The sequence below is a fragment of the Miniopterus natalensis genome, chromosome 13 (assembly GCF_054644295.1).
Source record: "Miniopterus natalensis isolate mMinNat1 chromosome 13, mMinNat1.hap1, whole genome shotgun sequence".
Classification (NCBI taxonomy): Eukaryota; Metazoa; Chordata; class Mammalia; order Chiroptera; family Miniopteridae; genus Miniopterus; species Miniopterus natalensis.
In genome coordinates this window covers 63,706,118-63,728,194 of record NC_142093.1, presented here as the reverse complement: position 1 = coordinate 63,728,194, position 22,077 = coordinate 63,706,118, and the positions used below count along the sequence as shown (strand labels likewise).

At 48.9% G+C, this 22,077-nt stretch overlaps 1 protein-coding gene across 9 annotated transcripts in view; it reads left to right on the top strand.

The window, feature by feature from the left end:
• The first annotated feature begins 1,543 nt into the window (after positions 1-1,543).
• Positions 1,544-22,077, top strand: part of MAP4K4 (mitogen-activated protein kinase kinase kinase kinase 4) — a 158,992-nt gene continuing 138,458 nt past the window's right edge. For 7 of the 9 annotated variants that reach the window (XM_087823748.1, XM_087823741.1, XM_087823740.1 and 4 more), the window contains exons 1-2: positions 1,545-1,651; positions 1,901-1,966. In XM_087823748.1, coding sequence (XP_087679874.1) covers positions 1,595-1,651; positions 1,901-1,966 — 123 coding nt within the window. In that variant the 5' untranslated portion in view covers positions 1,545-1,594. Of the gene's footprint in view, positions 1,652-1,900; positions 1,967-22,077 lie in introns of all 9 variants that reach the window. The other 2 variants (XM_087823742.1, XM_087823746.1) reach the window with 1 other exon arrangement.

Below are 22,077 nucleotides of genomic sequence, written 5' to 3'. Positions count from 1 at the left end.
AATACCTGCTTGGCTGAATCACAGACTTTGATTTTCGGGAATAGGCTGACCTGCTCCACTCCCAGTTCCTCTTTTAGGAACTTAGAGACAGCCCTTATTGCTCAGTACTTTGGTCTCCTCATCTCTAAAATGAGGACATCTCTCCTGGGCTGCAGGAGGGATTAAACTGGGTAGTGTGCGCAAAGCAAGAATCCGTAGGCGATGTCTGTGAAGCCTTATTATGAAGGCCTGTGAGGCTCGGGGTCTCAAAGTGCGATCCTGTAACAGCAATGCTGGCATCCTCCAAGGACCTCCTAGAAATGCAAGTTCTAGGCCTGTCCCAGACCTGCTCAGGAGGTGGAGTCAGCAATCAGTGCTTTTATAGTCCCTCCTGGTGATTCTCTGCACCTAGGTTTGAGAACCTGTTGTGAAGAAACAGGGAGCCATCGCAAGTTTTCATTCAGTAAAAATTCATGATTTAAAGAATTAAAAGTGGTTAAAGGACAAATAAATAAATAAATAAATAAGTTCTTGGTTAATAGGATTAAATAGTCTAACCACTGACAAGCTTCCAAAGTTGCTGGAAGATGCCTGTTTTTGATCCTTAATGATCTCTAGGCACAAAACCTGGGTTAGTACCTATGACCCCAGGCACTGCTCACCTGAGGGAGGTAGCTCAGCATCCGGCAGTTGAGTTGTTCTGGAAACTGTTCCTGCCCCTGGTTTTGGGACCTGGCAGGTAAGGAATGCTCAGTGAATCCCCACTGCAACCGGGTAACCACCTTGGCCTGGAAAAGAAGAGCGAGGACAAGAACACCAGGCAGGGAAATCGGAGGAGAGGGTCTCCGGTGGGGAATCCTGCGCTGTGGGCAGGAGCAGGGTCGGGGGAGGGGGCGGGGCAGGGGCAGTGGAGGGGGAGGGGGCAGGGGCAGGGCAGGGTCGGGGGGGGCAGGGCAGGGTCGGGGGGGGGCAGGGCAGGGGCAGGGGAGGGGGCAGGGCAGGGTCGGGGGAGGGGGCAGGGCAGGGCAGGGGAGGGGGCAGGGCAGGGCAGGGTCGGGGGAGGGGGCAGGGCAGGGCAGGGCAGGGGAGGGGGCAGGGCGGGGCAGGCGAGCGAGGCGGAGGGGGGACCCCCCCTGCGTGGGCACGCACCCCTTTCGCCACAGCCCCTCCGGGCGCAGGGCGCGGGTCCGGGGCCGCCGGGCATCTGGTCCGGCCGCGGTCCCGGCTCTGGCTCGGTGCGGGGCAGGGCGCCCGGCGCCTGGGGGGCCACCCGGGGGCTCCCGCCTCGGGCGGCGGGGGGCGCGGGCGGCCATTGTTCGGCCCCACCCGATGCACATTCACGCCACGCGGGCGGCCCCGCGCCCTGGGCGGGGCTGCGGTGCGAGCGCTTCCGCCCGGCCTTCCTGCCGAGCGGGAGGGGCCCCGCGCCAGCGCCGCCCGCGCCCGGCCCGCCCCGCCGGCAGCTTTGTCTCGGCCTCGCGCTGCTCGCGGCTCCGCGGCCCCAGCTCGGCCCGTCTGCAGGCGCGCGGCGCGGGCGCGGGGCCCGAGCGCCGGGGAGGCCGCCGCCCGCCGGCCCCGGAGCCCGGCCCCGCTGGCGTGGGCGGCGAACGGGAAGATGGCGAACGACTCCCCGGCGAAAAGTCTGGTGGACATCGACCTCTCCTCCCTGCGGGTGAGTGGCCGCCGCGGCCGCGCCCTGGGCGCCCGGCGGAGCCGCGGGCGCGGCGGCGCCTTTGTCCGCGGGAGGCGGCGGCGGCGGGGCCGGGCGCGGGGCCAGGGCGCGGGTGCGGGGCCCGGCCACCCCCGGTCCCCCGCCGGCCCCGGCCCCGCGCCGGGCGGAGCCCCGTCCCCGCCGCCGCCGCCCCGCGCCGGGCACATTGTTGTGCGGCTCGCAGGCGGTAACCCCCCCCCTCTCGCCTAGGACCCCGCCGGGATTTTCGAGCTGGTGGAAGTGGTCGGGAACGGCACCTACGGACAAGTCTACAAGGTCGGTGCGCGGCGCCTCCTTTGTTTCCCGTGGCGCGGTCCAACTTCGGGCCGGGCCGGGCCGGGCCGGGCCGTGGGCGCGCGCAGCCTGGGCGGACGGGCCTGGAACGCCCTCGCTCCCCGGCTTCGCGGTCAGGAAACGAGCCCCGCTCTTGGGCGCTCTGTCATAAAATGGGGGGACATGTTTCCATAAGACACCCTTCATTTTGCTGTTTTCCCCAAATCTGGCCCGAGTGTGCGACTTAAAACTCGGAGCAGGCCGCCGTGGCCCCCGGGCCGGTCGCCGCGCCCTCGGCGCTCGCGGGCCGGGCGCAGCGGCTGACACTTTGTAACTCTGTCCTGCAGCATCCGCCGCGTGGGGACCCGCTCGGGGGGCCGGGAGGGGCGTGTGCCTGGGCCCGGGAGGCGGGAGGCCGGCCGGGCGAGGCTTATACAGCTGGGCTCCAGGAATAACCTGTCCGACAGGTGTGTAATGGGAACGGGAGGGAGCGAGCGCGAGCCTGCGCAGGAGGGGTGCCCGGTGCCCGCGCCCACGCCCCCGGCCTTCCTCTCGCCCTCCGGCCGCCCCCCGCGCCCCCCGGGGGCCCCGGCTGCCGGGGCGGCCGGCACCTGGCGTCCCCGGGCGCTGTTCCTCGGGGATCACGGGAGAGCTTAGGTGAGGGGCGCAGCCCTGCGCGGGGAGCGCGGCGCCGTGTCCGCGCCGGGGTCCGCTCCCGCCGCGGGGCGTTTCCTCGGGCCCTGCGCCGGCGTTGCCGCGGTGAGCGGTGCACCTCGAGACGGAGGAAATACCCCGGCAGCGGGCTTCGTGGTGCGCCCCGATGGTCATTGTTCCCGGCCGCGTGGAGGAGGGCGTTGGGAGGCTGCTGTGCGCATTTCCTTGGGCCGCACGAAGCGCGGGTGCCATTGTCTGTCTGCTGCGTGGTGAACGGGGCTTGTGCGCCGCTGGAAGCGCCCGCCCGGCCCCGCGGCCCGGCCTGGGCTGCGCCGGCCTGGGGTCTGAACTTCAGTCGTGTTCCTCGGGGATCTCCAGCGAATTAGCCTGTGTTTTGTTGTTTAACTGTTGGGGCCCAGGCCAGGTTTTTGAATTTGAAAGGGAGCCCTGTTAAATCAGCCTGCCGGCTCAACTGAATTTGGAAGCCTTTGGAAAATTTTGGAAAAAATTGTGTTGCAACTCACTGAGCGGCCTGGTAACTGGCTTGAGGACTTTCTCCCCAGCCCCATTGTTTGTTTAAGCGGCAGCCGGTCTTTTCTAACCCAGTTTTCTGGCCAAATCTAAGCGGTGCATGTACTCTTCCAAGTGAGTGAGCCAAAGCTCGTTTCTGACCTGGTTCCACAGGGCTGGGGTTGTTTGTACCTCGGGTCAGCGTGGATGTGAAGGGCAGTGAAGTAAACCAGAGGCCCACAGTTGTGCTTTTAAACTGTAAGAAGAAAGAATGAAACCTGAATGTGTGCTAACTGGCTTTCAGAGGTGGGAGCTCTTTATGGCGGCGGTAGCAGGCTCATTGTTTAGTTTTTACCGCTCCCCCTTTCCTCTTTGGTTCTCCCCCCCCCCCCAGCTTTTGAAGTACATTTGCTGAGCACTGCATTTGGGAAGTATTTGAGAGACTGGCAGCGACACAGCTCTCCCACTACAGAGTTTGTACAGTTGAGAAATTCACAAATTATGCAAATCCAACGAATTAAAAAATCTGTGCATAAGAGACATACAGTCATGAACAAAACAGTGCCTGAATTTCAACATATACAAGGAGAGAGAATAGGTTACTCACTCGGTTTAACAGTTACCAGCACATGACTAATCTGGCATCTTCCTCTCCCTTCCACTATCTTAACCATTTCGCCCATAAACACTTCAGTATGTATCTTTTTTGTTTTTTAGATAATCACAGTGCCATTCTCACACCTAAAAACACTGATTCTTTAGCGTTTGTTTCATCCGTGTTTCCATGCTGTCCCAGTGCTGCGATGTCTGAGCTGGCAGCCTTGGTCCTGGTACTGGTGGAGAGCAGGGACTGTTGGGTCCTTCCTCCCTTCAAATGTGATTCCTAGAACCTTTTATCACCCATAGGGGTTTGTTTAGGGTGTTTGTTGGCATGATTTGCTTATGGTGGTTTTGGGATTAGATTATTAACACTCTAGCATTTGCTTATTGCTGCTAAACGCCCATCAGTGTGAGTAGCATCAGAGTTTGGAAAATATTTGTGACTAATTATGTATAAAAGAGTTTTTTTTTCTTAAAGCAATTTCAGGTGAAACACCTGTAAGCTGAACAACTGGAGTCCTAATTTATTTCATCATTAATTCATTGTTAAGTTTTTCTTTTTTTCACTTTTTTCTGTGAACTTTTTATGTTATAGCAATAGTGGTTGATTATTTTGAGAAGACTATATGTGAAGTAAATTATGGAAAGAGGGGGTTTTTTGAGTTTTGGTATATTCTGTGAAAATGGCTTTTTTGCAGGATAGTTTATAATTTTCTCTGTCTCTAAAAAAATAGTAAGTAGCCTGGGTAGAGTTGAGCAGTGTATGTCTTTATCTTAAAAAAGGAATTGAAACAGGATATATTCTGTTGAGAGAAATTTATTCTTGGCCTTAGGCTTTTGAGGGCTCTCAGGGAAGGACACTCATGTAAATTAAAACTTTAAAAAATTGTAACTATCTCTTTACCAGGTTTTCTTAATAATACCACATGTGTATAAAAGAAGTGTCTATAGGATGAACTTGTGCATGTTGAATAAAGACAGTGAATTTTAATTATTTTCATCAAAGGGAGAAAGCGATAGCTTGAAAAATAAAAACCTAAAATAATATATCAAAATTCCTTTGAATGTTACATTGGATTTTATTATTTTTAATATTTTGCCCATTTTTGTGTTTTGTATTTTGTGAGCATACAGTGGCTGGTGTTCCAAATTGTCTTGACCTGGAGAAGGAAAATCTTGCCTCTGGAAGATACTGTAGGGAGTGAGGGGAAGTTAGGGGTTTAGAACTCAGTGGGTGCAGTGTCTGGAGTCAGAGCTACTCCCAGGAGGGACTGAACATCCTGACCCTGTCTAATGCCGTCCTCCGAGGTGGAGGAGAGGACTCTAGGCCCAGAGATTGGGAAGCAGAACCACACGGAGAGGAGAGTTTGCCACCGATAGCACTGTGCCTGTGCTGTCACCCTCATTTATTGAAGAAAGGTGAGGAGGGGTTGTGTGTGGCAGAAAGGATGGGGGTGACCTTGGACAGTGGGTTTAGGGAGCAGTGGGCGTCTTGGGGAGAGGGTGTTTTTGTGCACAATTTGAGGAGGGACATCATTCTCTGAGCATTGAGGAACCATTGAAAGTTTGTTGGGATTGGGGTCCCTGGGAGTAGGAGACTTGATCAGATGATGTGTTGGGAAGGAGCTGGGGAGGTGGTTGGCCGAGGATAGCAGTCGGTCCAGAAGAGTGCCGGTGAAAGGGCGGTGCAGTGGCAGAGAGCAGGAGTGTTGGGGTGGGTTTTGGGCTCCACTGAACTTGGTGAGTTCACTCATTCCCTACAGGCTTTGGTGTGGCCCTTTATTTTTTTAATTATTATTATTTTTAAATACATCTTTATTGATTTCAGAGAGGAAAGGAGAGGGAGAGAGAGAGATAGAAACATCAATGATGAGAGAGTCATTGATCGGCTGCCTCCTGCACGCCCCTGACTGGGGATTGAGCCCGCAACCCGGGCATGTCCCCTGACCGGAATCAAACCCCGATCGCCTGGATCCTGGGTCGATGCTCAACCGCTGAGCCACGCCTGGCCGGGCGGTGTGGCCCTTTGAATGGGTGCACTGCTTGCCCACAGGATTAGGAGGAGCCTTGGGATTTGTGAAAAGCGCTAAAACCACTTTCCATTGCTCACCAAAAAGTGCCCTATAAATTGTGTCGCTTTTAAAATTGTTGGTCTAACATTTTGAAGCAAGCACTTCAGCTGTTGTGAGGGCTGTTCTCTAAATGTCTGGTAAGTGTAGCATCTTTTGTTCTTAAGCGGAGATGTTTTGTAGAAGTAGGTGTTTTCATGAGGAGAGCGGGCGAGCGGCATGCACAGACTTGTCCCGGGACACTTCCTTCCTGCCCAGGGTTCCGGACTTGCCGAGGAGGGAGGAAGCCAGCCCCGCTCAACGCGAATTGGCGGCTAGCTCTGGAGAAGCATCAGCCCCAAACTCCAAAAACTGCTTTGGAACTAAACTAAGTCAGGAATATCTGACCCAGGGAAAGCCCTGCTGGTGATGGGTTTTAATTCTTACTGCCTGCCTGAAACTTTGTGATAAGTAAATGTTCATTTGCATAGCTGCAGACTTGCATTCTGCCTTTTTTGTTAACCAATATTAGATATATGTATGTTTCTACGTACTGACATAATCCAAAAGTATTATCTGGGGGCATTTTTGGTGTAGTGTTGTGTGTTTGTAGATTTTCTGGACTGATCCTGGAAGAGCAAAGATGTTCTTGAAATCATACATCCTACTTTTGAAATAATGCATCACGTAAGGACTTTCATTCCCAGGGAACTAAAAATATTAGAAACTTAAGTACATTTTAACTCAGAGGTGGGTGCTTTGGCACATGAAGTTTATGCGTGGTTTCTCACTTTGTTTCTTTGCTCTGTTAGCAAATACTTGGTCATGGTTGCGAGCAGCTGCTTGAGCCAGGGAATTGCCTGGTCTTGGAGCGTCAGATGTTGTCCCTCTCTCGGCCGTATTAAGTTTGTGTTGCCTGTGCTGCTTACCATTAGTATCAGTGCTTTCATTCTTCTGTATTCCCAGTCATTAAAAAAACCTGGCTGACAGCAGTAGAGTGTGGAGTTAGTGGCACAGGGTGCTGCTTTCAGCCCAAGCTGGGCCAGGTACTGAGGCAGGACCGGTGCCCAGAGAGCGGCACGGGCATGTGACCGACGCTGGAGGCCCAGTCCCGCCGTATGTGCAGGTGTGTTATGGACACTGAAGTAAAGTGTGCAGAAATGCAGGCTGCTTGACGGTCGACTGTATTGGAGTCAAACTATTTAGAATTTGTGACAATTTTAATAGTTGAAACAATTTTAGGTTATTGCCTTACCTTTTTAGATGTCATATATATTAAAAAATACATATTTTAACCCTCACCCAAGGAGATGTTTTTTCATTGAGTGTTTTTAGAGAGAGAGGAAGGGAGAGGGGGAGAGAGAAACATTGATTTGTTGCCACCTGCATGAACCCCAACCGGGGATCGAACCCACAACTTGGGTATGTGCCCTGACTCGAAATCAAACCCGTGACCCTTCAGTGCACGGGCGATGCTCCAACCCGCTGAGCCACACTGGCCAGGGCACTACCTTACCTTTTAAAAACTTTGTTTCTTCCACAGGTAGATACATAGGTAGATCATCCTGTAAAGTATTTGCAAGTAATTGCTTTGAATATTTACTACAGTTTTTTCATGAATTCAAGTGGGTTTCTTATAATACTAGGGGGAATTACCAGTGTTAAGATATATTTTACTGTTTAATTTGGGGCCAATTACCTGATTTTTCGGTGGGTAGAGATTCCCAGGTACTAATCTAATTTTTAGAGGATTGGATGACAGTTAGTTTTTTCTAATATGATAACACAAGAATTGCGTCAGGGGCCCCGGCCAGGTAGCTCAGTTGCATGGAGCATTGTCCCGATGTGCCGAGGTTGTGGGTTCCTGGTCAGGGCACATAGAAGAAACAACCAGTGATGCATAAATAAGTTGAACAACAAATTGATGTTTCTCTCCCTCCCTTCCCCTCTCTCTCTCTCTCTCTCTCAAATCAATTAAAAAAATTAAAAACTGTATTTATAAAAATAGAAAAGAACTGAATCAGGATAAAGTTTTTGGACGTACGAAGGGCTGGTAGGAAAAGAATGGAGGCAGCCAGCGTGATGCTGTCTTACCGGCGACCAGTGCAGCAGCCTTATGTTCTTAGGTTTTATAATGTTTCATGGCTGTTCACCAGACAGAATATGATATTCTGTTAGGAGGCTGCTTCAGTACTAAAAGTCTGGTTGCATTATTCAGAGGAGATGTGCTGTGCTGGGAGACATGAGTTGTGACACACTGTTCTATAAGAATTTCAAAAGGAAAAACTGATACGTTTTAGGACGTCCCACATTTTAAAAACTGGGATCCTGGAGACTGTGACCTCTCTGTAGCATTATGAGGAACTTAGAACTCAGTTGGGGAGACAAGATGCGAAACTGTTAACCCCAAAGTGGTGGTTTCATGCCATGGACAGTACTGGCTGTGCGGTCACCTGGCCTGGCCCTGTTCTGTGTGTTAGATACGCACACACTGGAGAAGGAAGCAGGGGGATGGACCGGACGAAAAGTGCCAAATATGTAACATCAACTCTGCATCCTGGAATCTTTCCCCAGGCCCCCACGCAGCACGGTTTCAGACACAGCGCCGACACCTGTGGGCAGCCACGCAGACGGCACTGGGCGTTTCAGCTTCAGCAGGGCTTCTCTGTGCTGTAATGCACGGAACAAATAACTGGAAAAGTGAGAGGAAAAGGTAGACGTACAGAGTACCCTGTCAAACAGCTCTAAAAGCTTCTACCCAGTTATTCTCAATTTCTGAAATTATCTCGCGTACACCACAGTCCCCAGACCACACTTGGAAGAACACCGAACTGGCAGGGTTGACCTGCCCAGGGCTCTTAGAATGTCCTCAAGCTGATTTGTTGCATTAGCAGCTGGGGAACTGGGGGCCCCTGTCCGCAGCCAGCAGGTGTTCTCCCACCCTCGAGAAGTGGGGAGCCAGGCCATGCTGCTGACAGCTTTGTGCTTAATTTGCCTTCGATCCTGGGGCATTGTAACTACCTCAGGTATGGCCAAATATTGACAAATTTCATTACATTTAATGAAAAGAAAGAAACACTTTTCTGTTATGAGTTAAAACTTTATTTTCATTATATGATAAGTATGGCCTTAAAAATCTTATCAGAGTTATGAATGCGCGTGGTTGCAATTCAGTGATACTAAAATTCTCATGTCAGAACTTGGAGCAGCTATGCAGTTCCCAAGAGGAAGCCATTTTCAATGCTTTAGGTGCTACATCTGAAGTTTACTGCCATATTTCTAAATTACGTGCTTATGTGGCTATTTCTTGATTGATCAGTTTTTGAGAGTACAGTTGTTGAACTGCTAATATAGTTCTGTGGTAGTTGAAGATTTAGCTCCTATACTCCTCCCTTAAATGAGTAAGTATGGCCTAATTTTGGGTTAAAATGATAATTGTTCATATTATCATGACTATATAAATGCCATTTATGTCTGAGCCAAGCAGTCTAATATGATTACATTTCCTTTTTTAAAATCTCCTCCCCTCCCTGTGTTGCCTTACTTTTCATTAGCTTAGTTTTCTGTGTACCTGTCGTTACACCCCCTGAAGTGCCCCAAAAGATGCACCAAATGCCTGGCAAAGTTAAGGCTTTTTCAACAATTTTTCCAAATGCTTAAGTCAGCCAGATGGTTTAGTGTTTCAGATAACCTATTGATTCCACTTTTTTCCTCCCTAGAGGTATCTCACAGCTGGCCAGGCAGGGCTGCCCCCAGATGTGGCCGGTAGCTGTTACCTGGAAACCACAGCATTCTTCTCTGGTTTGCTGCCTCATCTTCCTGGAGCACATCCTCCAATAGTTTTGTAAGAAAGGTGCATGGGCTGTAAAGGGTTAATTCCTTGGATGGCTGAGAGTAAAGTGTCTTTACTATTTCTTTATATGGAATTTGTATGTTAGCTGTAGGGTGGACAGTATTCTAGCTTGAGTGTTTTTTTTTTTCTTGGAATTTTGAATACATTGCTCTGTTGTTTGAGTGTGACCCGTTTTAAACCTCTTTTGGGAAGCTTTTAGGATATTTTCTTTATTCTTGGTATTAGATTTTATGGGTGTGTCTTGTTGTCATTTACTGTTCTAAGTACTTGGTTAATTTTTTTAAAATCTGGAAATGCCCTTTTTTTCTGGGAAATTTTTTTGTCTTTCCCTCCAACTTCTTTGCTTTCTCTTTCTGGAAATCCTGTTAGTCACTTCTTTGATGGTTCCTATCTTCTACTGTTACGTTTTTTTGTTTTGGTCTTTTTGTTCTGACTTTACATTTCAATATTTTTATTAAATTTTTAACTTGGAGCAGCACTCACGATTTTGTTTAACTGCATCTGTTCTTTCGTGGATATGTCCTTACCTCTGAGGATATTGAGTATAGATTTTGTTTGTTTGGTTGGTTTTCTTGTGCTCCTGTATTTTTCTCTTGTTTCGCCCAGGTTTATTTTGGTCTTTGTCTTTATTTTTATTTATTTATTTTATATATCTTTATTGATTTCAGAGAGAGGAAGGGAGGGGGAGAGAGAGGGAGAGAAACGTCAATAATGAGAGCATCATTGATCGGCTGCAGCCCACAACCCGGGCATGTGCCCTGACTGGAAATCGAACCCCGATCTCCTGGATCCTGGGTCGATGCTCAACCGCTGAGCCACGCCCGGCTGGACTGGTCTTTGTCTTTAAAGCCGAAGGTTTTCCTTAAATGCCTGGAGGTTCATGACTGGCCGTATTTAAAGTAAGGCGCTGGAAATGGATGGGCGGCTCAGCATGCAGGCGTGGGAGGTGGTTGGTGGGTGGTCCTTCAGTGTAGAAAGCACAGGTGGGGGGTCAGTACGTTATCTGTAGACTTTTTGGGGGGTCAGTTTCTCTAAGAGGAATACTCGGAGGCTTTTCCTGTTTAGGGGCTCTACATCTGTTTATTGCATTTCTGGGGCTCGGGACAGAGGACGCAGCCTGGAGCGCCTGTCGTCTTGTGTAAGCTTCTCAGCCCTTGTGTCCCACGGCTGCGCCTCCCCTCTGGAGCCTGTCTCCTTCGTTTCTGAAGGGACAAAGCCTCTGGGTCCTGTGGGTGCGGACTGATGTGGATTAGTGTGCAGGCTGCATGAGGGAGAGACGGGAGCCCGGGTGCCAGTCACTAAATACCAGTTCTCTTAGCCTCACACTTCACTTGGCATCAGTTGCCTTCAAATGACGATCCTCCCAGGGTTCCGTGGGGCACGTTGCCTCCCGTTTGGTACCCTTCTCAGTATGTGCTTAGGTCGTGAGGTCTTCCTCTCCATCAAAACGTGAAAGAAATGGTCTCTGCTGTCATCTCTTCCCCTTAATTTCTTTATTCTTCTGTTTACCTTATAATCATTTTTATGGGAAATAACCTGCGATCAGGCCACCAACCTAGAGGTTAACTAGAAGTCTAGTATCTTTGATTTTAAACTTACTTGGTTTTGCTCAGGGGTTTGCTACTTTTCATCCAGAACAATAACTAAGGAAAATAACCACAGCAGCAACAGGGAACTAAGCCAGGAGTCACGCAGTGCCTTGGTGCTGGGCCTCTGTGCTGGGACCCGGTTGGGAGATGCAGGCCCTGGGCGGACAGGAGGAGGGGTGGGAGAGGCAGGGCGCAGAGCAGTGCCATCACCAGGCTCGCTGCCGCCCGAACAGGCCTTCCAGAGATTTAGAAGTTTCTTCAACAGGTTTGCTTTTGTTGTTTTAAGCAGCTTTATGGAGGCATAGTTGACGTATCATGAAATTCACCCCTTGCAAGCTTACGTTTCAGTGATTTTTAGTAAATTTACCAGTGCGCAGCCGTCACCCCAAATCAGGGTTGAAATGCCTTCGTCACCTTTCAAGATCTTCATTCATTCACAGTTAATGCCTGTGCTAATCCTGAGCTCCAGACAGCGACTAGTCCTGTCTCTATAAATTTGCCCTGTGAACATTTCATATAAATGGAATCATGCACTATGTGGTCTCTGGTCTCCGTTTGCTTTCCCTCTGCATCATGTTTTTGAGGCTCATTGTAACTAAATGTGGCAGCTTGTTCCTCTTTTATTGTGGAACAGTTGGCAGGGTGCGGAGATGGTGCTGGGCTCTCTTTCACCGGCCGAGGGGCGTTGCGCCGGTTTCCAGGTCGGGCTGTTCAGCAGGAGTTTTGGCCTGGCATCCCCGACGTGTGCGGAAGAGCTGCTCGATGGGGCTGCGCCCTGGAGTCTTAGGTGGAGGGAGAGTGGGACTTCATCTGCCGGGCGGGGTCTTCCCCATTGCTCATCAGCACAGCCAGACGCCTCGGTGCTGTGCCCGGCTGCCTGTTCCGGCTTCCCGAACCTTCCCCTTCCCCACCATAATTAGTCATCGCTGTTTAAGTGTCTCTTTAAGGGTGAATACCTTTTCTTATCAGTTTCTCATTCCTGTGAAGACCAACTGTTCACTCTCAGTGAGGCCAGTGAGGTCATTGGTATCAGGAATTAGGCCAAACCAGTTTTTCTTTCTCTTCTCCTGCTTTTTGGGGGATTCCGTTGTGTAAAGCCACCCATTTGCCACAGGATGCTGAAGACTTGAGTTTTCCTTTATTCCAGGCAGAAGCTGTTGCCTCACTAGGGTTTAGATGAAAAACAACAAAATCTATTCCCTCTGGTTGGAAGGATGTGCCACGTTACATATGGGGGATACGGTCACTCACTTCATTGGCTTCAAGTGTACCTTTCAGAGTATTTTTAAATCTTTTATTCTAAAGTACTTTTATGTGCCTTTTATTAGGGACTTGCTTCATTCAGGTCAAATCTAATTAACTTTAATAATAGCACACTTTTGGAGAATTCTTGTACTTAGAGCTTTCATTCTGACCTGCTGTGATAATCGCAGAATACTGCTGACCACCAGAACCCATTGACCGTTTGGTTTTTCTGTGACCCTCTGCATAATTGCTCTGCAGTTTTCTGACTGTTCAGTTTTGAGATCTCAAGTTGAGGCTGATACCACCTGAGTTAGGGCTGTGCATCCAAGGGCCATATCATTTACTGGGATCCCACGGTAGTCACTATTGTCAGCGATTGAGAATGTGCATTCAAGTGACACACAAGTCATCAAGTGTGTTCCTTCACCTGCGAGGGCGAGCCTTCAGTTCCAGGGCCTTTCCCGTGTGAAGTTGGCATATTAGAGCATCTCTGTTCTCTCTCTGTGTGTTGTCCACACAGCGTGGGGCAAGAGTAGGTTTACAGTTGTTTGTGTGGAAAATAATACAATAATTAGTAAATAATAATACGAGAATAAACTCTTTCACGTGCTTACCTTATGTTCCTGCACCCATTCTTGTTTCTTCCCTTAGTTTCCAGGAAAAACTTGCGGATGTTCCGCTCATTACTCTTTAGTGGTTTGAGGCTTAGTATCTGGTTAGTGTTCCTCCGTCCGTGGGTATTTTGAGCCTGCTCTGCGAGGCGAGATTCCTTTCAGTCACTTACTGCAGCACTTGCTGCACTCGCGATGTGTGCTGGGTGCCAGGGCGCTCTGGCCCTGGGGACATGAGCAGCAGGAGTGGAGGCTGCTGCGGGTGGGAGGGGCAGGCCGGCCGGAGGGCACAGCCTCCGATTTCGTTCAGGTGCTCTGGTGAGGCACAGAGGGCAGTCAGCCCGTAGTTGAGACCAGCCTTGAGCTGGCGACACAGTCATCCTGGTCAGTGGAACTTTGAATGAAGGTAGGAGGGTGTTCCATTGGTTATGGTAATTGCCGGCCTGTCCCCGGTGCCTTCTGTCGCTGGGGAGGCTTTGTGTCCGACATCTAGTCCTGTGTCTGCTGTGTTCATTGCTGCTTTGAATCTCCTGCATCTGGGGTGCCCTCAGCATCCCCAGAGAAGCATGTGGGGAAGGAGCTCTCATCAGACGTCTCGGTGCCTGGAGTCACATCTGGAATAGCGGTGAGGATGGCCCAGAGTCCTCACATTGTGCCCCACAATGAACACATGAGGGGCTACTTCATTCAGCTGCTCCTCTCTTGGACCTTGGGACTAGAAGTGACAGTCTGTAAACAGGCAACAATGGTGTATGGCTTTGTGATAGGCAAATAGTTTTTAATTAAGTTTCTGGAGTTCAGGTACACAAGGAAATTATTTAAAAGGTGAAGTTTTGCATTTCTTTTTAGGGTGCTATATATTTACTTTTTGGTAATATAGACAAAAGGCAGTTTTCTTTTTCTGTCTGCTGAGTAAAATGGTTTTGTGAGCTTTTTTGAAAAAATTCAATATCGTGAAGTATTTCTAACCTTTCTCTAGCAATGCTGGCACAAAGGCCTTTGCTAGCCATCAAAGTGTGAAATTATTTTTGTCTTATTTTGTCAGTCATCACCACCAAGAATGAATTAGTTTGCTACTCAGTTAGTTTGCTACGCAATTAGTTGAAAACATATACTCTCTCTCTTATTAAATAAAAGAAGTGATTTTTATTTTATTTAAAAAAAATTTTTTTTTTTTAAATAGATCTTTATTGATTTCAGAGAGAGGAAAGGAGGGGGGGAGAGAGAGACAGAAACATCAATGATGAGAGAGTCATTGATCGGCTGCAGCCCGCAACCCGGGCATGTGCCCTGACCGGGAATCGAACCCTGATCGCCGGGATCCTAGGTCGACGCTCAACCGCTGAGCCACGCCCGGCTGGGCCAAAAAAGTGATTTTAAATAGAGGATTTTTTTGAATCCTCACCTGAGGTATGTTTACTGATTTGAGAGAGAGAGAGAGAGAGAGAGAAACATCAGTTGGTTGCTTCCCGTATGCACCCCAACCAGGGATCAAACTTGCAGTCTAGGTATGTGCCCTGAGCGGGATCGAACCCCCAGTCTTCTTGGCGTACAGGACGGGGCTGCAGCCGACGGGGCCACCTGGCCAGGGCGTGTAGGACTTTCTTGACCTTTTTTTGTTTCATTTCTTTCTGGCCCTTTCTGCTGTGGGTTTTCTTCTCATTGGTAGTTTGTCCTTCCCCCCTTCTCCTGCTTTTGGATTGATTGATTGAGTGGTTTTATGATTCCGTTTTCTTGCATTTCTCTGGTTACTGACGACGGTGAGCATCTTTACGTATGCTTTTTGGCCATTTGAGTACCTCCTTTGGAGAAAGGGTTTTCAGATCCTTTGCCCGTTTTTAAACTGTGTTATTTAAAACCTGAGTTGTAAGATTTCTTCAGGTGTTCTAGACACAAGTCCTTTACCAGATGCACGACTTGCACGTTTCTCTCCCGTTCTGTGGGTTGACTTTTTACTTTTTTGATGTACTTTGAAGCACAGAAGCTTTTAATTTTGATAAAGTCCATTTCATTCATTTCTTTTGTTGCTTGTGCTTTTGGTGTCACCTCTAAGAAACCACTGCCTAGGCCAAGGTCACAAAGATTTACTCCTGTGTTTTAAGTTTATACTTCTGGCTCTTATGTCCAGTTCTCTGATTTATTTTGAATTAATTTTTGTGTGTGATGTGGCTCATTTGCATGTGGATATCCATTTGTTCCAGCACCATTTGTTGAAAGGACTGTTCTTTTCCCATTCATTTGTTTGGTACATTTCCTGGAAAACACTTGACCTTAAATGTGAGGGTTTCTGAACTCTCTCTATTGTTTTTTAGATTTTTGGACTCTTAATTCTGTGCCATTGATCTGTTCATCCTGAGCCAGTACCACAGCCTCGATTACTGTAGCTTCATAGTCAGTTTTGAAATTGGGAAGTGTGAGTCTTCCAACTTTGTTTTCAAAAAAACCTCTTTTTTTTCTCATTTTTTACTAATGACTGACCCTAGCACATACATTAAATAAACTTTTTCTTGGAATTGCCAAAAGTTTCATGAGCTAGGACTTTTCTTCTCTTGATTAAAAGCTTTACTATTGCAGACTCATGTTTATTCATACATATGCCCCTATCTTGTAGACAGTACCCCCCTGCCCCAGTACGTATTTGTCAGGCAGCACCTGGAGGTGTTTTTGAATCCTCTTGCGTTAGCAAGTGCATGAAGAATAACTTGATGATGTCACTGACTCAGGATCGTAGTGACCCTGTAAGTTAAGTACCGTAGAGCACAGAAAAGGCAAAAGAAAAGATCTGAGGAAATGGGACCACTTGGAAGCCAAGATATCTAGATGCAAAATACCTCTACCTAGTTAGCTTTTTATTTCTTATAAAAATTCTCTGTAGAAGTCTGTTCCAGAATGTGTACAGACGACACACCTATATAGCGAACCTGTCATTATCAGAACAATGTAGGGAGAGAAGATTAAAGACTCTGGCCCTGAACCACTAAGAAATAATTTGCCTTGGACTTCAAGGGTTTATTCAGCAATAATTTTGATTAAACCAAAATCTTTATTATGCTTAAAATATTTCGTCTAAGGAAAAGGGTGCTTTGCTAACAAAATATTCCAGTTTGACAGTGGTAAGTGAAAAAGTTCCTATTCTCCTCACCCTGACCCCACCCAGAATAACAAATACTCTCCAGGAGCTTTCCATTTCAGTTACAGTCTCGAAGCTCAGCTGGCCTGTGACAGCAGCAAGTTGTTTAATCTTTGAAGAGCCTCACTCATGCAGGGCAGGTAGAGCCCAGATCCAGCCCCGAGCGCCGCCCGAAGAGCCGGTGGTGACTTTAAGGCACGTGAGAAGTGGATGGTGCTCCGCAGACACTAGGCAGTCAGGTCTTGCAGGGTTAGCTTAGCATTTATTATTCTTACACTCCCCAAACATAGTTTTCATTTAACTTTTTCCAACAGCTTATTTATAAATATTAGCCAAAGAGCAACTACCCAGAACACAGATTCCCTCCTCGCAGTCCATTGAGGCTAAGCTGCAAGGCAGGAGGTCTGAAGCGCACGTCCTCTGCTGCGAGGAACCTCTGAGAAGGGAACTTCCAGAAGGTGACGCCATCTCTGTGCCACATTGTCTTACACTTCAAAAGAGGTCCTTTGAAGGAAGCAGCAAGAAAACGTCTCTCCCCCCAAAAGAGCACAAGAAAGACATTCTGCAGCTGCCTGGTAACTCGCCTTGAGAATCGCTGTGCTTCCTTTCATCCACAAACTGCGGGGAAACCTCCTTCCTGTGATGTCGGCAGCGATACCAGCCAACCCTGAGTCAAAGTGGAGATTGAAACTCCATTTTAAATCACTTGCAGAGTTCATTTGCACATTCTGGTAGTTATCCGCATTTTTGCTCGCTTGAATGTTAGGGCTGGAAGGGGCCTTGATGATGATCTGGTTGAAACTTTGGTAAAAGAATGGACCTGAGGTTTGCTCTGAAGAGGCTACAGACCTTGTAAAATCACGGAGTTGATCAGTCACGTAAATGGGACTAACACCTACCTCCGAGTTAAAAATCAATTCAAAAAATTACTTGCCACCCAACATTTCTCCTCTGAATCTTTTAATAATTTTTCATCTTCTAGAGAATGTAACAATGCGAGGCACAAGAACAAGTGTATGTGAACCCCTTACCTGTATTACTTTGCTTGAGTTGCTGTAACAAGTACTACAGACTGGGTGGTTTAAACAACAGAAATTAATTTTCTCATGGTTCTGCAGCCACAAGTCCCAGATGAGGCAGTAGTGGGTTTGGTTTCTCCTGAACCTCTCTCCTTGGCTTGCAGATGGCTGCCTCCTCGCTGTGCTCTCGCGTGGCCTCTCCTCTGTGCACCCCTGTGTCTCTGCATGTGTCCCGTCAGTGCTTAACAGCCTCATTTTACCCTAATTACCTCTCCAAATAGAGTCACATTCTGAGGTATGGGGAGGGTAGGCCTTTGACATATAAATTAGGGAGGTTGAATACAATTCAGTTCATAACAATACCTTAAAGACACTGAAGACACAGAAGATAACTTTGTGCCCTAAAGTACTAATGCTTTATTAACTAATAAATTCAGGATTTCCTTCTTAGAAACTCAGAAATACATATGATCTTCTATTCTGATATATAGCATATTTATTCAATGCAAAAATACCACAGACTCTATTCTAGATGATGGAGATACAAAATTGGCAAAAAAGACAGTCCTTGTTTTCATGGAGCTTTAGAAGACAGAAAGGAAATACATCAGGTGGTGATAAATGCCTCTTTCAGTTGGCCTTTGCTGGGTAACAGACCACCCCTAAAACTTAATGGCTTAAAACAACCATCATTTTATTTGCTCATGATTCTGTGGGTCAGCAGTTTGGGCGAGGGCCAGGCTCTGCGTGGTAATTCTGCTGCTCTGTCCTGGGGCCTCAGGCTCCTGCAGTCACCTCAGCTCATGGGAGCTGCATCGTGTAAGGGGCTGGCAGACTTTTTAAGCACCTGTTGTTTTCTTTGTCTTATCTCAGTTTTCTCTTCCTTTCATTCTTCATTAAGGAATATTAAAAAGGTTTTGGATATCGTGGAAAATTCCATTTTGTCGGATTGAGATGGAGCCATAAATGCTGATCTTTTTTAATATTTTCATTTTACAAAAACGTCTAATCACCATTAATTGCAGTGTTACCACATGTCCTGTTTTACAGCTAGAAGTTAGCCTGTTCCACCCTGTTATTTGGATGGGATGGTCATAGCAAAGCGAGGCACGAGTCCCAGGTCGCTTTGGTTTTAGGTGCTCCGTGCCTCAGTGCGGGCGTGGTTTCTCAGCTGCACGGGAAGCGGGCGTGGGCTTGGGCCCAGGAAGCCGCGCGCCCAGCTCTGCGTGCGCAGGCGTCTCATTGGTTGGTCAGGAGTGAGTGAAGTTTATTTCCTTCCCAGAAACGTTGGTTATGAAGGGGAAGTGAAATCCACAGGTAAACTGACGACGTGTGTCTGCTCCTTATGTGTTGGGAGATGAAGTCTGAAGATGAGTTTCCGTTCTTAGGAAGAAGATAAGCGGTGGGACGTGAGGGTCAGTGCTGCAGTGAAGGCGCTCGTGGATTAACCCTGAGCTGCTTATGTGCTGGGAAGAGAACAGACTCTTGAGTTAATGGGCTGTTTCACAGCTTCGTGGCCGCCTCTCCGGGGAAGGCGGGCGCGGGCTGCTGCTGGGCGACGGTTCCGGGGCTGCGCGTGGGGCTGCTGTGTGCTGCGCCTGCGCCCGCGCTCGGCCTGCACGAGTGGAGGGTGGTCCACGGTGATCGGTGGGTTCAGCGGAGAGCCGAGGCGTGCCCGGCTCAGCGAGGACCGTCAGCCTTGGCGATGTGATTGTATAAATTGACGGAGAGGGAGAGCTGACGGCGAGAGAAAAACGCCGGTGTTGCAGGCTGGGGGCTTGTGGGGCCAGCGTGCTTATTTGAATTAGTAAAGAGGAGGGACACCTGGGCAGTGTGTTCAGAAAAGAATAGCTGTCTTGTGTTGACTCCACGAGATCTTCTGTTCTTGTCACGGCATAGAGAGGCAAGTGATTTGCCTGTAGTCACATAGCTGGTTGGCAGTGGAGAGACCAGACCCTGAGGCCTTCAGTCTTGAGTTCTCAGCTTAGTGCTTAACCGTCCGCCAGACTTTCCCAGAGCGGGGCAGCTTGAGCTGATGGGCAAGACTGGCTAGGCCGAGAGAAGGCGGGAGGGCTCGGGGCCCTGGGCCACAGTGGGAGGGACGGGGGCTGCAGGGGTTGAGGAAGAAGGAGCACAGAGGCTGCCAGCCCTTAAGCTTGCCTTTCCCCTATATTTCTGTGCCCAGTGTGGTGCTTCTCAGACTTTACTGGGTACTTGAATCTGCTCTGGGAGCATGTTAAAAATGCCGATTCTGATTCAGCAGGTCTGAGGGCCTGAGGTTTTACATCTCTGACCAGCCCCTGGCTGGTGTTAAAGTAAGTCCACACATTGAATACTAAGGACTCAGGTGGGCAGAGGGGTTAGGGCAGGAGGTGGTGGTGGCTGGCGGCTGATTTAGGTGTTTCAGTGGAACACAGCTGTTAGGGTGGCTTATTTGGGGGAGGGTTCTGTCTTACCTGTGTGGTGTAGAATACATTGCATGTCGAACGTTCAAAGTCGATGACTTTGTGAAGGGACTGTCACTTTTAGTTGGGATTGTGGTCGCAGAGCTCCAGGACGTTTATGTAGGGAAGGCTGTTAGGGATGCTGCTGCCCACCCTCAGGCTCTGGGTGGGCACTGAGGGCTCTGGCCTGGTCAGGACTAGGGTGCCAGCGATCTGCCCTCACGGCGAGTCCCAAGAGTGCTTTCTGTCTGTCTGTCTGTCTGGGCCAAAGACAGTGCACAGTGCTACCCTCCCACCCCGTTTTGTGATTTAGTGAGACCACAGAAGTCAGAATAAGAAACTGATTATGATGCTCCTAGTCCTCAGTGTGTAGTAAAGGTCTGTGGGTGTGGCCGACACAGTGGGCCGGGGCCTGTGGTGGTACCTGAGCCCGGCCCTGCGTTTCTCTCGAGAATCGATGATGTTGTTGTGGCCTCGCAGACCCAGGCAGTGCAGGCCTTCACACTGTTTTGAGCTGAGAGGGAAAATGGGCAGGTGTAAGTAGAATCCAGCGGCTGACTCGGGAAAGACCAGGAGGCATCCCTTTCAGTTCTTGATCGGTGCTCTGTCTAAGAAAATAGGTGGTAGAAAGTGTGATTGTTGGAACAGAGAATTCAGGAGCCTGGTTGTGAGAATAGGAAGTTCTAGAGGAGCCAGTGGATGTAGGTAGCAAGGGCTGGAGGATGTCAAGTCCTGTGGAGAAGGCAGCAGGGAAGACCCACCTGGGCAGAGATGTGCAGGTCACTGCTGCAGTTCAGTGGCGCCTTTGCGGGGATGGTGGGTGAGGCCAGGGGTTCTTACGCTGAAGTCCTGGAGCCCTGGAGTCACAGCTCTGCAAAGAGCGCCAGAGCCTCTCGGTCACCAACCCCGTTTTGCCTGGAAGAGCCCCAAGGACCCAGCGTGGTGGAGGGACCAAATGGCTGAAGATCTTTACCACCCGTATAGTAGACTGCCAGGCTGATGCTACATTTTTGCCTAAACTGTCTTGCTGACATTCTGGCTTTCTCTCATCTTACTCATTTACAAAAGTACACTTTTCTGAGTGCCCTCTGTGTGCAGGCACTGACATTAAACCTACTTTTCTTTATCATGTTCCTTTGACATTTAGATTGTGCTTCCTGAAAATTCAGATTATTTAAGCTAATTTTGTAATCTTTTGTTACTGTTCTCTTAATATGGGAATAATTATGAGGTTTGTCTGTTTTAGGCTTTATTTTGGAGAACACGTGGGATTATTGCTGAGTTTGGTTTTGGCAGAATTGTTACCATATTTCCTAGTTTAGCGCATCAGGCTGGTCTTTAGAGAATGACATTTTCAATACTTGTGTTTTCTGTGGGTCACATTGATAAAAATCACATGTGAAAAAAAGCTCTGTGCTCTAGCTGTTGCCTCTAGCCCTGCTCACAGGCGCCTTGCTGACACGGCTTCAGATCTGTTACCTGAACAGTGCAGGAGTGACATTCCCCATTCTACAGATTGCCTTCGACAGTCGGTCTCCACGCAGACCGTGTCAGTGGGCTCTGAGGTTCATGAAAGAATAAACCTAGAAATTGTCAACACTTTATGGGAGAATCGGTGTAAAGTAATCGCTAAAGCAGCCTTGAGGATCCAAAGTCCGCCCTGAAGGGGGGGTGCGCTGGCTCCTCTAGACCTGTGAAAAGCCATTTCCAGAGGGGGCAACCCAGGCTTGGTGAACTAGGGGACAGCTGACTGGGCCGGGAAGAAAGGGCCCAGGAAATCGTCTGTATGCAGAATATTTTGAGTAGTGTGTTAAGGATGGGGCCAGTGTGTTGCTTTTTGTTTGTGTCTGTTGGTTTTTTTGTTTGTTTGTTTTTGTGGTAGTTCATATAGTACACAAGACTTTTCATAAAGCTGGGGCAGTCCTTTCCCCGGCAGATGCCTAGCAGCTGAGCCCCTCTGCTCGTTTCCTCAAAAACCAAGCGTCAAGACAGTAGGTTCTCCTTCATTCGATAGCAACTTCTCCACTGTGTCTCATTCCCTGAGTCCTGCTGCACCTGGCAAACCAAGGTTCTTACTGAGACCTTCTTGTAGCCTGGAAGCTCCTGACTGCGGTTTGCAGCACAGACGAAGTTAGAGAAGCCATGGGCAGAGGTTCTCAACCCTCGTGCACCTCAGATTGCTTTGGGGAGCTTCTAAACCTCACCCTAAATAGTGAGTCCTTGCCTTGTCTTCACATCACAGTTACTTGGGGAGCTGAAAATGTTGGTAACTATGCTGAGACCCCAGAGACTCAGACTTGATTGTCCCAGGGGTCCCTGGCGGGCAGTGGGTTTTTAAAAGCTCCTCTGGTTGTGCAAATTTGAGCTTCTCAACTGCTGAGCTTGGTCAGTGTCTGCCCTGTGACTCTGCT